Source organism: Nerophis lumbriciformis, linkage group LG25 (assembly GCF_033978685.3).
Source record: "Nerophis lumbriciformis linkage group LG25, RoL_Nlum_v2.1, whole genome shotgun sequence".
NCBI classification, from domain to species: Eukaryota; Metazoa; Chordata; class Actinopteri; order Syngnathiformes; family Syngnathidae; genus Nerophis; species Nerophis lumbriciformis.
The window spans coordinates 33341150-33358560 of NC_084572.2; the positions used below are offsets into that span (position 1 = coordinate 33341150).

The 17411-nt window shown below is 28.9% G+C and overlaps 1 protein-coding gene across 1 annotated transcript in view; it reads left to right on the top strand.

Annotated features, from left to right (window-relative positions):
- Window positions 1-17411, top strand: part of LOC133621842 (voltage-dependent T-type calcium channel subunit alpha-1I-like) — a 317273-nt gene that overhangs the window by 113663 nt on the left and 186199 nt on the right. Inside the window, exon 6 of the mRNA XM_061984241.1 lies at window positions 7818-7977. Within this exon, the coding sequence (XP_061840225.1) occupies window positions 7818-7977 (160 nt within the window). The remainder of the gene's footprint in view (window positions 1-7817; window positions 7978-17411) is intronic.

Genomic DNA, 17411 nt, shown 5'->3' on the forward strand with positions numbered 1-17411 from the left:
TTTTTTTCAGTCGTTTTTATTATTTTATTTATTTATCTATTTTTATAATTACTTATGTTCATTGTATAGACGGAGACAAAGGTGTCAAAAAAAATGTGTTTTAAAGAGTGCAGTCCTTATGTCGACATAAGCGGCCAACCATGTATGTCGACTTTTTTATGTTTTTTATTTTTTATTTTTTTTCAGTCATTTTATGATTTTTTTAAATTTGTGTTATTACTTATGTTCATAGTATAAGATGGAGAGAAAAAAACGTCAAGCCAACATTTGTTTTAGAGTGTAGTCCTTATGTCGACATAAGCGGTCGACCGTTTATTTATTTATTTATTTATTTTTTCAGTCGTTTTATGATTTTTTTTGTTATTTGTATTATTACTTATGTTCATAGTATACGACGGAGAAAAAAAGCGTGAAGCCAACATTGTTTTGGAGTGCAGTCCTTTCGTCGACATAAGCGGTCGACTGTGTATGTCGACTTTTTTTTTTTTTCAGTCGTTTTTATGATTTAAAAAATAAATAAATATATATTATTAATCATATTCATAGTATAAGACGGAGACAAAGGCATCAATAAATATTTTGTTTTTTAGAGTGCAGTCCTTATGTCGACATAAGCGGTCAACCGTGTATGTCGACTTTTTTATCTTTTTTAAATTTTCAGTCGTTTTATGATTTTTTTGTTATTTGTATTATTACTTATGTTCATAGTATAAGACGGAGGAAAAAAAGCGTCAAGCCAACATTTGTTTTAGTTTGCTGTCCTTTCGTCGACATAAGTGGTCGACCATGTATGTCGACTTTTTTTTTTTTCCAGTCGTTTTTATGATTTATTTTTTTATTTTATTTATTATTATTACTTATGTTCATAGTATAAGACGGAGACAAAAGCGTCAATAAATATTTTGTTTTTTAGAGTGCAGTTCTTATGTCGACATAAGCCGTTGACCATGTGCGTCGACTTTTAATTTTTGTTATTTTTTTATTTTTTTCAGTCGTTTTTATTATTTTATTTATTTATCTATTTTTATAATTACTTATGTTCATTGTATAGACGGAGACAAAGGTGTCAAAAAAAATGTGTTTTAAAGAGTGCAGTCCTTATGTCGACATAAGCGGCCAACCGTGTATGTCGACTTTTTTATGTTTTTTATTTTTTTTATTTTTTCAGTCATTTTATGATTTTTTAAATTTGTGTTATTACTTATGTTCATAGTATAAGATGGAGAGAAAAAAACGTCAAGCCAACATTTGTTTTAGAGTGTAGTCCTTATGTCGACATAAGCGGTCGACCGTTTATTTATTTATTTATTTATTTTTTCAGTCGTTTTATGATTTTTTTGTTATTTGTATTATTACTTATGTTCATAGTATACGACGGAGAAAAAAAGCGTGAAGCCAACATTGTTTTAGTTTGCTGTCCTTTCGTCGACATAAGTGGTCGACCATGTATGTCGACTTTTTTTTTTTTCCAGTCGTTTTTATGATTTATTTTTTTATTTTATTTATTATTATTACTTATGTTCATAGTATAAGACGGAGACAAAAGCGTCAATAAATATTTTGTTTTTTAGAGTGCAGTCCTTATGTCGACATAAGCCGTTGACCATGTGCGTCGACTTTTAATTTTTGTTATTTTTTAATTTTTTTCAGTCGTTTTTATTATTTTATTTATTTATCTATTTTTATAATTACTTATGTTCATTGTATAGACGGAGACAAAGGTGTCAAAAAAAAATTGTTTTAAAGAGTGCAGTCCTTATGTCGACATAAGCGGCCAACCGTGTATGTCGACTTTTTTATGTTTTTTATTATTATTTTTTTTTCAGTCATTTTATGATTTTTTAAATTTGTGTTATTACTTATGTTCATAGTATAAGATGGAGAGAAAAAAACGTCAAGCCAACATTTGTTTTAGAGTGTAGTCCTTATGTCGACATAAGCGGTCGACCGTTTATTTATTTATTTTTTCAGTCGTTTTATGATTTTTTTGTTATTTGTATTATTACTTATGTTCATAGTATACGACGGAGAAAAAAAGCGTTAAGCCAACATTTGTTTTGGAGTGCAGTCCTTTCGTCGACATGAGCGGTCGACTGTGTATGTCGACTTTTTTTTTTTTTTCAGTCGTATTTATGATTTAAAAGATAAATAAATAAATATTATTAATCATGTTCATAGTATAAGACGGAGACAAAAGCGTCAATAAATATTTTGTTTTTTAGAGTGCAGTCCTTATATCGACATAAGCGGTCAACCGTGTGTTGACTTTTAATTTTAGTTATTTAAAAAAAAAAATCAGTCGTTTTTATGATTGTATTTTTAAAAAAAAATTTATTATTACTTATGTTCATAGTATAGATGGAGAAAAAAGTGTCAAGACAACATTTGTTTTAGAGTGCAGTCCTTATGTCGACATAAGCGGTCGACCGTGTATGTCGACTTCTTTATTTTTTATCTTTTTTTTAATTTTTCAGTCGTTTTATGATTTTTTTGTTATTTGTATTATTACTTATGTTCATAGTATAAGACGGAGAAAAAAAGCGTCAAGCCAACATTTGTTTTAGAGTGCAGTCCTTATGTCGACATAAGCGGTCGGCGGTGTATGTCAACTTTTTTTTTTCCAGTCGTTTTTATGATTTTTTGTTGTTGATTTTTTTATTATTACTTATGTTTATAGTATAAGACGGAGACAAAAGCGTCAAGAAAACATTTTTTTAGAGTGCAGTCATTATGTCGACATAAGCGGTCGACCGTGTATGTCGACTTTTATTTTTGTATTTATTTTTTTTAATTTTTTGGGCGTTTTATGATTTTTTAAAATTTGTATTATTACTTACTGTATGTTCATAGTACAAGACGGAAACAAAAGCTTCAAGCCAACATTTGTTTTAGAGTGCAGTCCTTATGTCGACATAAGCGGTCGACGGTGTATGTCGACTTTTTTAAATTTTTCCAGTCGTTTTTATGATTTTTTTTATTTTTATTATTACTTATGTTCATAGTATACGACAGAGACAAAAGCGTCAATAATTATATTTTTTTAGAGTGCGGTCCTTATGTTGACATAAGCGGTCGACCGTTTCTGCCAACTTTTTTTATTTTTATTTTTTTCAGTCGTTTTATGATTTTTTTATTTTAATTATTCCTTATGTTCATAGTATAAGACGGCGGCAAAAGCGTCAAACCAACATTTTTAGAGTGCTTTCCTTATGTCGACATAAGCGGTCAACCGTTTATGGCGACTTTTTTGTTTGTTTTGTTTTGTTTTCAGTCCTTTTAGGATTTTTTTTTTTTAATTGTTACTTATGTTCATAGTATAAGACGTAGACAAAAGCGTCAAGCCAACAATTTTTTAGAGTGCAGTACTTATGTCGACATAAGCGGTCGACTTTTAAAAAAAAAAAAATTTTTTTTTTTTTCAGTCGTTTTATGATTTTTTTTTTATTATTACTTATGTTTATAATATAATACGGAGACAAAAGTGTCAAGCTAACATGTTTTTAGAGTGCAGTTCTTCTGTTAGCAACGTTAGCATGTTTTTATCAAAGCAGATCCAGCAATGGCCTTTTTAAAGCACTAAGCCGCCAAAAGCTATTTGACTGTGCTTCGTGCGGCGTGAAAATAAAAAAAAAAGCAGTCCGGGCGTTTTTGACCGCGCACCATTTAGCACAGAGCTCATCTCAGGGATAATTGCATCTCACTCACGACCGGGCAGGTACGTGTCGGCCAATCAGGGCCCAACGCGGCCATAAACACTTTGAAGGATTAAGAATAATGCGCCGCTCTCTCCGAAGAGACCCGCTTAATGGGACGCTAATGGAAGCCAAGACCAGTTCCCAGTGGGGGCAAATTAACCCGATGTACTTCATTACCCATAATCCTTCTCGAGGGACCTGGCATTAGCAGCCCAGGTGACATCGTTCTTTACACTTCACTTTTGTTCATGTAGCTTTCTGCTTATTTTTCTCTGCATTTTAATGTACTTTATTATTTATGTATTGAAATGTCTCCAAACCGTGCTTATTTATTGAAAATAACACTTTAAAAGTATTTATTGTTGAATTTAACTTTTAGTTCTTAATTCAACCTTGTAAACATTGAACTTTAAAGGCTTACTTGAAAAAGCCCGACCACATAATTTCATTTTATTTAGATGAGCAGCAGAAAATAATTCAATTATTATTATTTATTTTATTTTATTTTATTTTATTTTATTTTATTTTATTCTATTTTATTTTTCTAACTTTTATTTTATTTTATTAAACGAGCTGTAGAAAACGTTTTATATTTAATTGTATTTGTTTTAATTCAATTGATTTATTTCTTGAAAATAACATTTTGTTTTATTTTATTTTATTTTATTTTGTTTTGTGTTCTTTTCTGTTTTTTATTAAAAGAGTTGTATAAAAAATATTATATTTAATTGTGTTTATTTTAATTCACTTTAAATTAAATGGTTTAATTTAGTTACATTTGGAAGTGGTGTAGAAAATAAATAATTATTGAATTTAATTGAATTATTATTTTGAGTTAATTAATAAAATTTAGTTCAATTTGAAAAACTGTAAGAACAAATGTTTTTTTGTTAATTCAGTTTGAATGAAATTATTTATTATATTTCAATTTGTAAAAGCTGTTCCAATATATATATATATATATATATATATATATATATATATATATATATATATATATATATATATATATATATATATATATATATATATTTATATATATATATATATATATATATATATATATATATATATATATATATATATATATATATAAATATATATATATATATTTATATATATATATATATATAGTTACATGTATTTGATTTGATTGAATTCGGTTTGAATGATATGTTTTAATTTGCTAAATTTGGCAGGGCTGCAGAAAATAATATATTGTGATATTTAACATAAATATGTTTAAATTATATTATTTGAATTAATTCAAATCAATTTGGAAGAGAGGTAAACAATTATTATTTTTAATATAGTTCATTTAATTTAATATTATTTTATGTATTTAAAATTAAATTAAATTTCAATTCAGTTTTGTATGAAATTATTTGATTTAACTGAGTTCAATTTTGAAGGTGTGTAAAAAATAAATTGAATATTATAGTTAATTTTATTCATTTTAATTCAGTTTAAATGCAATTATTTAATTCAGTTCAATATGCAAAAAGATGCAGAAAATAATACATTTATTGTATTTTATAATATTTTATTGTATTCGGATTTAATTAAATTATTTAATTCCATTCATTTTGGAAAAAGCTGTAGAAAATAAATCCAGTATTTCTTAGTTTAATTCCGTTTAAATTAAATTTTTTAACGTACTTCAATTTTGAATAGCTGTTGATAATAATAAATAATTGTGTTTAATTTGATTTTATTTAATCCAGTTTGAATGAATTTATTTAATTTAGTTCAAATTCTATATAATGTAAGTCTGTGGAAATGTATTATTTGATTGAATTCAGTTTGGAAGAGTATTAATTGTATTGTAGTTAATTTAATTAAACCATTAATTTCCATGTTTAGTATATATAATTTGATTCAGTTTTGTGTGAAATTATTTAATTGAATTTATTGAATACAATTTTAAAGAAGTGTAGACAATAAATTAAATATTATATTTAGTTTTATCGTATTTTGTGTTACCAAACTTGTCCCAAACATTTATGCAACATTTGTGCTGTCAAAAAAGTTTGGAAGAGTATTAATTGTATTGTAGTTAATTTAATTAAACCATTAATTTCCATGTTTAGTATATATAATTTGATTCAGTTTTGTGTGAAATTATTTAATTGAATTTATTGAATACAATTTTAAAGAAGTGTAGACAATAAATTAAATATTATATTTAGTTTTATCGTATTTAGTTTAATTCAGTTGTAATTCAATTATTTAATTCAGTTCAATTTAGAAAAGATGCAGGAAATAAATAATTTATAGTATTTAATAAGGTTTTAATTGTATGCAGTGTGAATTAAATTATTTTGGAAAAAGCTCTGGAAAATACATCAAACATTTGTTTGTTTAATTCAGTTTGAAATAAATTATTTAACATACTTTAATTTGGAAAAACTGTAGGTAATACATTTTTGATTATATTTAATGTTATCTGATTTAATGCAGTTTGAATGAAATTATCTAATTTAGTTCAAATTATAATTAATGTAAAATGTGTTATGTGATTGAATTTAATTCAATTAGAAAGATTTGTAAATACAAAAATTATCATTGGTCTTATTAGTAATTATTATCATTTTAATATAAGTAATTTAATTCGGTTTGGATTAAATAATTTAATTTGATTGGGTTAAAAATATATGTTTCATTCAATTTGATTTAATTTAATGTTTGTAGACATATAACCGAATTTGCCTTTTTCTGTCATTTAAAAAACATATAAGTTAATAATAATATAAGAGGTTGCCTAAAGCCACAGCTGATAATATATATATATTTTTTTCTGACCTGGCGCTAATTAGAGACCCCAATGGACTTTAGACTTGTTTGAAGTGGGCCCCTCTTCGCATTGTAAATATTGAAAGGTAGTCATTTGTGTTACCAAACTTGTCCCAAACATTTATGCAACATTTGTGCTGTCAAAAAAGTTTGGAAGAGTATTAATTGTATTGTAGTTAATTTAATTAAACCATTAATTTCCATGTTTAGTATATATAATTTGATTCAGTTTTGTGTGAAATTATTTAATTGAATTTATTGAATACAATTTTAAAGAAGTGTAGACAATAAATTAAATATTATATTTAGTTTTATCGTATTTAGTTTAATTCAGTTGTAATTCAATTATTTAATTCAGTTCAATTTAGAAAAGATGCAGGAAATAAATAATTTATAGTATTTAATAAGGTTTTAATTGTATGCAGTGTGAATTAAATTATTTTGGAAAAAGCTCTGGAAAATACATCAAACATTTGTTTGTTTAATTCAGTTTGAAATAAATTATTTAACATACTTTAATTTGGAAAAACTGTAGGTAATACATTTTTGATTATATTTAATGTTATCTGATTTAATGCAGTTTGAATGAAATTATCTAATTTAGTTCAAATTATAATTAATGTAAAATGTGTTATGTGATTGAATTTAATTCAATTAGAAAGATTTGTAAATACAAAAATTATCATTGGTCTTATTAGTAATTATTATCATTTTAATATAAGTAATTTAATTCGGTTTGGATTAAATAATTTAATTTGATTGGGTTAAAAATATATGTTTCATTCAATTTGATTTAATTTAATGTTTGTAGACATATAACCGAATTTATATTAAAATGCAATTTAATTTATTTAATTCAGATGAACTGTATAAATAAATAAAATATTTGATTTAATTTAGTTGAACATTCAAAAATAATTATTTTTTAATTTAATTTATTTTTTTAAATAATTAATTAATTATTAATTTTATATTTATGTTTAATAAAGTCAAATTTATTTATATTTATACATTATTTGTTTTGTTTTGTTTTTAATTTTTTGCGGACCTGAGAGAAATTAGAATATGAACCATAATATTTTCTCGCGTCCATAAATCATCTTGTATTAAAATGAAAAACGTCCACCAAAGGTCACGTGGGCGTCGACGTGAGAGGAAGGTCACGGCTTACCCTTTAATAGGGGGCGGGGCTTCAAGCCCAGAGTAAATGGCTGACATTTCGCCGGCGTTAAATCACTCAAATATGAAATTCTGGCTTCGCCGCTGCCAAAAGCTCTTTGACGATTGGATCCCTAGGGGGCGCTGGTGCTAATTGTGTTGTTTTATTAGGCATGCGCATCCTGGTCAACCTGCTCCTGGACACGCTGCCCATGCTGGGCAACGTCCTGCTGCTCTGCTTCTTCGTCTTCTTCATCTTCGGCATCATCGGCGTGCAGCTGTGGGCGGGGCTTCTGAGGAACCGCTGCTACCCCGAGGAGAACTTCACACTGTGAGTGTGTGTGTGTGCGTGTGTGTGTGTGTGTGTGTGTGTGTGTGTGTGTGTGTGTGTCTGTGTGTGTGTGTCCTACATTGACTGACATGATGAAAGTTGTGATATGCTAATGAGGCCTGACAGGAAACCGTGTGATCTGACAGGAAGTAAATAAAATAATCCCACTTTGCATCTACTGCGACCTCATAAACGTCAACGAGATTGTGCCGCTACTCTCAGCTGATTAGCGCAGGTGAGCTAGCATATGCTAAATGTTTAAATTACCGCCTTAGCAGACGGAATGGACACAGAAACGACCCATTCTTGGGTTAACCCCTGGCCATCATTGACATAAATACTGCAATAATGGCGTTTTATTCTGCTCAGGAACAAAGAGGGTCAATACAAGTCGTTGTGTGTGACAATTACATGTGTTTGTCTTTGATAATGATTTAGAGTGCATGAGAAAGCAAATAACACTATGTTGCTATTGCTAAGTCAGTAATAATAATAATAATAATATATTTTATTTGTAAAAAGCACTTTACATTGAGCAAACAACCTCAAAGTGCTACAGTGTATTAAAAAAATAAAAAGATAATAAAAAATAAATAAAAATAAAAAATAGAACAGCCAAATAGCTAGAACTAGTATGCATATATCTAAAAAAAAGAGGCTTTTTTAAAAAGAAGGGTTTTTAAACCTTTTTTAAAAGCATCCACAGTCTGTGGTGCCCTCAGGTGGTCAGGGAGAGTGTTCCACAGACTGGGAGCGGCGGAGCAGAAAGCCCGGTCTCCCATTGTTCGTAGCTTTGTCCTCAGAGGTTGGAGGAGGTTAGCCTGTCCAGAGCGGAGGTGTCGTGTGGGAGTTCAACAGAAACGAACACCACCACAAAGAGATTCAAATGCAGCTGCTGCCTTTTTCTGTCATTTAAAAAACATATAAGTTAATAATAATATAAGAGGTTGCCTAAAGCCACAGCTGATAATATATATATATTTTTTTCTGACCTGGCGCTAATTAGAGACCCCAATGGACTTTAGACTTGTTTGAAGTGGGCCCCTCTTCGCATTGTAAATATTGAAAGGTAGTCATTTGTGTTACCAAACTTGTCCCAAACATTTATGCAACATTTGTGCTGTCAAAAAAAAAACTAAAAATATGCCGTCACAAATCTTTTATTGGCTATTTGTCTTTCAGTATGGATAATAATTAAACAATAAAATGTTGCATACATTGCAGTCACAATAACACAATACATTTATTTTTTTTGACAGCACAAATGGAATGGCAAAGTTTGGGACAAGTGGGGGGTTTGGTGAGATCATTGGCTGGAAAATTTATTTTAAAATGAAAAATCTTAACAGCACAAACAAACGTTTTTGCAGCACATATGTTGCACAAACAATATGTTATTTATTTAAAAAAAAATCAGATAATATAATACAAATTTTAAAAAGAATTAAAATGGTATATTTGAAAATTAAAAAAAAAATTTTTTTATAAAGCAAAATTAAAAATATATAAAAACATTTGCAATGACAAGGGATTGATCCAACCTTTCCCCCCAGTTGCCTCAATTATAGCAACTCTTAAAGAAATTAACACGATACAAAAAATATTAATACAAAAATAATTTAAATTGTATATTTAACATTTTGTATTATTTTATTTTTTTTATAAAACAAAAAACAAACGTATAAGAATATTTGCAATTGATCCAACCTTTCACCCCTGTTCCCTCAAACATAGCAACTCTTAAAAACATGTAAAAGAAAAAAATAATAATAATACAAAAAATTATTCATATTGTATATGTTTGTTTTTTTAAAACGAAATTATTAATTTATAAAAATATTTGCAATGACAAGGGATCGATCTAACCTTTCACCCCAGTTCCCTCAAACATCAAAACCCATTTTAAAAAATTAAAAAGAAAAACAAGTATTAATACAACATATTATTTAAAGTGTATATTTGAATTTATTTTATTTTTTTTTTTTTTATATAACAAAATTTAAAATATATAAAAATATTGGCAATGACAAGGGGTTGATCCAACTTTTCACCCCAGTTCCCTTAAACATAGCAACTCTTAATTTTTTTTAAAAGATTAAAAAATATATTAATACAAAAAATAATGACATTTATATATTTGAAAATTTAAAAATGTATGTTTTTTATAAAACAAAATTAAAAAAATATAAAACATATTTGCAATAACAAGGGATTGATCCAACCTTTCACCCCAGTTCCCTCAAACATAGCAACTCTTCAAAAAATGTAAAAGATTAAAAAATGTATTACTACAAAAAATAATTACAATTATATATTTGAAAATGTAAAAATTAATGTTTTTTATAAAACAAAATTAAAAATATATAACAATATTTGCAATGACAAGGGATTCATCCAAACTTTGACCCCAGTTCCCTCAAACATAGCAACTCTTAAAACATTTTTAAAGATTAAAAAATATTTAAATTGTATATTTGAACATTTCTATTATTATTTTTTTATAAAACAAAATTAAAAAACTATAACAATATTTGCAATGACAAATGATCCAACCTTTCACCCCAGTTCCATCAAATATAGCAACTCTTAAAAAAATAGAAAATAAAAAACATTAATGCAAAAAATAATCAAAATTGTATATTTGAAAATTTTAAAAATATATTTTTTTATAAAACAAAATTAAAAATATATAAAACATATTTGCAATGACAAGCGATTGATCCAACCTTTCACCCCAGTTCCCTCAAACATAGCAACTCTTAAAAAAATTAAAAAGATAAAAAACTAAATTTATACAAAAAAAATTAAAAAATTGTATATTTTAATTTTTGTATTTTTTTTAAATTTTTTTTTTTTTTTTTTATAAAACATAATCAAAAATATATTAAAATATTTGCAATGACAAGGGATTGATCCAACCTTTCACCACGGTTCCCTCTAACATAGCAACTCTTACAAAAATGTAAAAGATAAAACAAATATTAATACAAAAAATATTTTTTTCATTGTACATCTGAATTTTTTATTTCTAATTTTTATTTTTTAATTAAACAAAATTAAAAATATATAAAACAATTGCAATGACAAGGGACTGATACAACCTTTCACCCCAGTTCCCTCCATCATATTAACTCTTTTAAAAATTAAAAAGATTTTTTTTTAAATAATACAAAAAATAATTAAAATTGTATATTTAACTTTTTTTTATAAAACAAAATTAAAAATATATACAAATATTTCTAATGACAAGGGATTGATCCAACCTTTCACCCCGGTTCCCTCAAACATAGCAACTTTTAAAAAAAATTAAAAAAAAAAGATTAAAAAAATTATTGATACAAAAAATATTTAAAAATTGTATATTTGAATTTTTTTTTTTTATAAAACAAAATTTAAAATATATTTGCAATGACAAGGGATTGATCCAACCTTAAAATGAAAAAGATAAAACAAATATTAATACAAAAAATATTTATTTTAATTGTATATCTGAATTTTAGTATTTAAGAAAAATAATAAAATGATGAAACAAAATTACAAATATATAAAAACAATTGCAATGACACGGGATTGATACAACATTTCACCCCAGTTCCCTCTAACATAGCAACTCTTACAAAAATGTTAAAGATACAACAAATATGAATACAAACCATTTTTTTTAATTGTATATCTGAATTATTATTATTTTATTTTTTTATGAAACAAGATTTTAAATATATAAAAACAATTGCAATGACAAGGGATTGATCCAACCTTTCACCCCAGTTCCCTCAATTATAGCAACTCTTAAAGAAATTAAAATAATACAAATATATTAATACAAAAAATAATTTAAATTGTAGATTTTAATATTTGTATTATTTATTTATATATATATATATATATATATATATATAAAACAAATAACAAATATATAAATATATTTGCAATGACGAGGGATTGATCCAACCTTTCACCATGGTTCCCACTAACATAGCAACTCTTACAAAAATGTAAAAGATAAAACAAATATTAATACAAAAAAATATTTTTTTCATTGTATATCTGAATTTTTTATTTTTTATTTTTATTTTTTAATTAAACAAAATTAAAAATATATAAAACAATTGCAATGACAAGGGACTGATACAACCTTTCACCCCAGTTCCCTCCATCATATTAACTCTTTTAAAAATTAAAAAGATTTAAAAAATAATAATACAAAAAATAATTAAAATTGTATATTTAACGTTTTTTTATAAAACAAAATTAAAAATATATAGAAATGTTTATAATGACATGTGATTGAGCCAACCTTTCACCCCAGTTCCCTCAAACATAGCAGCTCTTAAAAAAATTAAAAAAATTAAAAAGAAAAATTAACACAAAAAATAATTACAATTGTATATTTAACTTTATTTTTTTATTTTTTTTAAATAAATAAATAAATACAATTAAAAATACATTTTTAATGACAAGGGATTGATCCAACCTTTCACCCCAGTTCCCTCTAACATAGCAACTCTTACAAAAATGTTAAAGATAAAACAAATATGAATACAAACAATTTTTTTTAATTGTATATCTGAATTATTATTATTATTATTTATTTTTATGAAACAAGATTTTAAATATATAAAAACAATTGCAATGACAAGGGATTGATCCAACCTTTCACCCCAGTTCCCTCAAACATACCAACTCTTCAAAATAATTAAAAAGAAAAAAAATAATAATAATACAAAAAATAATTAAAATTCTATATTTTAAAATTATTATTATTGTTATTTTTATATAAAACAAAATAAAAAAATACAAATACAAATATTTGCAATGACAAGGGATTTATCCAACCTTAAAATGAAAAAGATAAAACAAATATTAATACAAAAAATTTGTATTTTAATTGTATATCTGAATTTTAGTATTTAAAAAAAATAATAAAATGATGAAAAAAAATTACAAATATATAAAAACAATTGTAGCAACTCTTAAAATATGACTTAAAATAAACAGAGCTCTTTTCCTGAAATGAGTGACTTAAAAATCGAACATTTTCTTAGGCTTGATTATCCACCAAAATAAATCAGGTTCTTGCTTTGACTAAAGTCCAGACAAGATCCTCCTAAAGTCCAGACAAGATCCTCTTGAACAGGATCCTCGATCTTGTCCCTGAAGAGACAAAAGATCCTGAGGGGGCCTCAAATGTCCATCTGCTAAAATGAATAGAGGTCTTGCTTTTTTTCCTCGCCGGGTGCCATCGCTGACTCAGCGTCCGCGTGAGCGCACTAGTTGTGTGATTGTTCAGGTGGGGGGGGAGAAAATTATTGTGCGTGGCGGGGGGTCAGCGCGTCGCCATGGCAACCAATTTGGAAATGAAATGGCGCGTAATCGCAATCATACGACGGCCTGACCTACCTGACGGAATTTATTTTTCACGCTGTCGATAAGAACACACACGCACACACACACACGCACACACACACACACACACACACACACACACACACACACACACACACACACACACACACGCACACACACGCTCGATGTCCGATCCGATAACAAGCCGGGCTTTGATCCTCTGAGCCGCTCCGGGTCTGATCCGTCACGCCGCACAGGAAGTGGTGACCATGACCATATGTGACGTGAACAGGAAGTCAGCAAGAACCCTATTGATTTTACCTAGCGAGGGTCAGAGTTCACACCGTGCATACATCTCATACAACAGGCTCAGACCTTTTTTCACACACTCTGGCTTTTGTCCTATGGAAGTGCAAGAACCCTGTTCATTTTGTACTTGCTTTAGTTCAAATTGGCGCAGGAATCCTATTGATTTATGTTTGTTTGTTTGACATATATGGTTGTTTTTGCATACAAGGGCAAGAACCCTGTTGATTTTAAGCTCACAATAACTGAACGTGTTGTTTTTCTGCAAGAACCCTATTGATTTTTGTTCAAATTGGGACTAAGATGCTCGGAGGAGATTCAGGTCAGAAGTAAATGACACAAAATGCTAATTTGAGGGGATGTTTTTGCTTGTCAGGGCAAGAACCCTGTTGATTTATTGATCACAGTGGGTAAAATTAGTCTGTTTTGATGCAAGAATCCTATTGATGTTTTGTTTTTTTTTGCCATCAAAGATGATTAAAGTAGTGTAGGATCTAAATTTATACGGCCCAAAATGCAATGTATGGTTGTTTTTGCACATCAGGACAAGAACCCTGTTGATTTAATGCTCACAATAACGGAATGTGTTTTTTTCCCTGCAAGAACCCTATTGATTTTTGTTCAAATTGGGACTAAGATGCTCGGAGGAGATTCGGTTAAATGTCACAAAATGCAAATTTGAGGGAATGTATTTGCTTGTCAGGGCAAGAACCCTGTTGATTTATTGATCACAGTGGGTAAAATTAGTCTGTTTTGATGCAAGAAACCTATTGACGTTTTTTATGCCATCAAAGATGATTAAGGGAGTCTAGGATCTAAATTTTTATGGTGCAAAATGTAATGTATGGTTGTTTTTGCACATGAGGGCAAGAACCCTGTTGATTTAATGCTCACGGTGTTGTTTTCCTGCAAGAATCCTATTGGTTTTTGTTAAAATTATGACTAAGATGCTCGGAGGATATTCAGGTCAGAAGTTAAATGACACAAAATGCAAATTTGAGGGAATGTTTTTGCTTGTCAGGGCAAGAACCCTGTTGATTTATTGATCACAGTGGGTGAAATGAGTCTGTTTTGATGCAAGAATCCTATTGACTTTTTTTTATGCCATCAAAGATGATTAAGGGAGTCTAGGATCTAAATTTATACCGCCCAAAATGCAATTTCTGGTTGTTTTTGCACATCAGGACAAGAACCCTGTTGATTTAATACTCACAGTAACTGAACTTGTTGTTTTGCTGCAAGAACCCTATTGATTTTTGTTGAAATTGGGACTAAGATGCTCGGAGGAGATTCAAGTCAGAAGTTAAATGACACAAAATGCTAATTTGAGGGAATGTTTTTGCTTATCAGGGCAAGAACCCTGTTGATTTATTGATCACAGTGGGTAAAATTAGTCTGTTTTGATGCAAGAATCCTATTGATGTTTTTTTTTTTGCCATCAAAGATGATTAAAGTAGTGTAGGATCTAAATTTATATGGCCCAAAATGCAATGTATGGTTGTTTTTGCACATCAGGACAAGAACCCTGTTGATTTAATGCTCACAATAACTGAACGTGTTGTTTTTCTGCAAGAACCCTATTGATTTTTGTTCAAATTGGGACTAAGATGCTCGGAGGATATTCAGGTCAGAAGTTAAATGACACAAAATGCAAATTTGAGGGAATGTATTTGCTTGTCATGGCAAGAACCCTGTTGATTTATTGATCACAGTGGGTGAAATTAGTCTGTTTTATTCAAGAACCCTATTGATGTTTTTTTTATGCCATCAAAGATGATTAAGGGAGTCTAGGATCTAAATTTATACGGTGCAAAATGCAATGTATGGTTGTTTTTGCACATCAGGGCAAGAACCCTGTTGATTTAATGCTCACGGTGTTGTTTTCCTGCAAGAATCCTATTGATTTTTGTTAAAATTGTGACTAAGATGCTCGGAGGAGATTCAGGTCAGAAGTTAAATGACACAAAATGCAAATTTGAGGGAATGTTTTTGCTTGTCAGGGCAAGAACCCTGTTGATTTATTGATCACAGTGGGTGAAATGAGTCTGTTTTGATGCAAGAATCCTATTGACGTTTTTTTATGCCATCAAAGATGATTAAAGGAGTCTAGGGTCTCAATTTAAACGGTCCAAAATGCAATTTATTGTTGTTTTTGCACATCAGGACAAGAACCCTGTTGGTTTAATGCTCACAGTAACTGAACTTGTTGTTTTGCTGCAAGAGCCCTATTGATTTTTGTTGAAATTGGGACTAAGATGCTCGGAGGATATTCAGGTCAGAAGTTAAATGACACAAAATGCAAATTTGAGGGAATGTTTTTGCTTATCAGGGCAAGAACCCTGTTGATTTATTGATCACAGTGGGTGAAATGAGTCTGTTTTGATGCAAGAATCCTATTGACTTTTTTTTATGCCATCAAAGATGATTAAGGGAGTCTAGGATCTAAATTTATACCGCCCAAAATGCAATTTCTGGTTGTTTTTGCACATCAGGACAAGAACCCTGTTGATTTAATACTCACAGTAACTGAACTTGTTGTTTTTCTGCAAGAACCCTATTGATTTTTGTTCAAATTGGGACTAAGATGCTCGGAGGAGATTCAGGTCAGAAGTTAAATGACACAAAATGCTAATTTGAGGGGATGTTTTTGCTTATCACGGCAAGAACCCTGTTGATTTATTGATCACAGTGGGTAAAATTAGTCTGTTTTGATGCAAGAATCCTACTGATGTTTTTTTTTTGCCATCAAAAATGATTAAAGTAGTGTAGGATCTAAATTTATACGGCCCAAAATGCAATTTATGGTTGTTTTTGCACATCAGGACAAGAACCCTGTGGATTTAATGCTCACAATAACTGAATGTGTTGTTTTTCTGCAAGAACCCTATTGATTTTTGTTCAAATTGGGACTAAGATGCTCGGAGGAGATTCGGTTAAATGTCACAAAATGCAAATTTGAGGGAATGTATTTGCTTGTCAGGGCAAGAACCCTGTTGATTTAATGATCACAGTGGGTGAAATTAGTCTGTTTTATTCAAGAACCCTATTGATGTTTTTTTATGCCATCAAAGATGATTAAGGGAGTCTAGGATCTACATTTATACGGTGCAAAATGCAATGTATGGTTGTTTTTGCACATCAGGGCAAGAACCCTGTTGATTTAATGCCCACGGTGTTGTTTTCCTGCAAGAATCCTATTGATTTTTGTTAAAATTATGACTAAGATGCTCGGAGGAGATTCAGGTCAGAAGTTAAATGACACAAAATGCAAATTTGAGAGAATGTTTTTGCTCATCAGGGCAAGAACCCTGTTGATTTAATACTCACAGTAACTTAACTTGTTGTTTTGCTGTAAGAACCCTATTGATTTTTTGTTGAAATTGGGACTAAGATGCTCAGAGGAGATTCGGATCAGAAGTTAAATGACACAAAATGCAAATTTGAGGGAATGTTTTTGCACATCAGGGCAATAACCCTGTTGATTTAATGATCACGATGGTGTTTTCCTGCAAGAATCCTATTGATTTTTGTTAAAATTATGACTAAGATGCTCGGAGGAGATTCAGGTCAGAAGTTAAATGACACAAAATGCAAATTTGAGGGAATATTTTTGCTTGTCAGGGCAAGAACCCTGTTGATTGATTGATCACAGTGGGTGAAATTAGTCTGTTTTGATGCAAGAATCCTATTGATGTTTTTTTTATGCCATCAAAGATGATTAAGGCAGTCTAGGAACTAAATGTATACGGCCCAAAATGCAATTTGAACTGCTTTTCAGACAT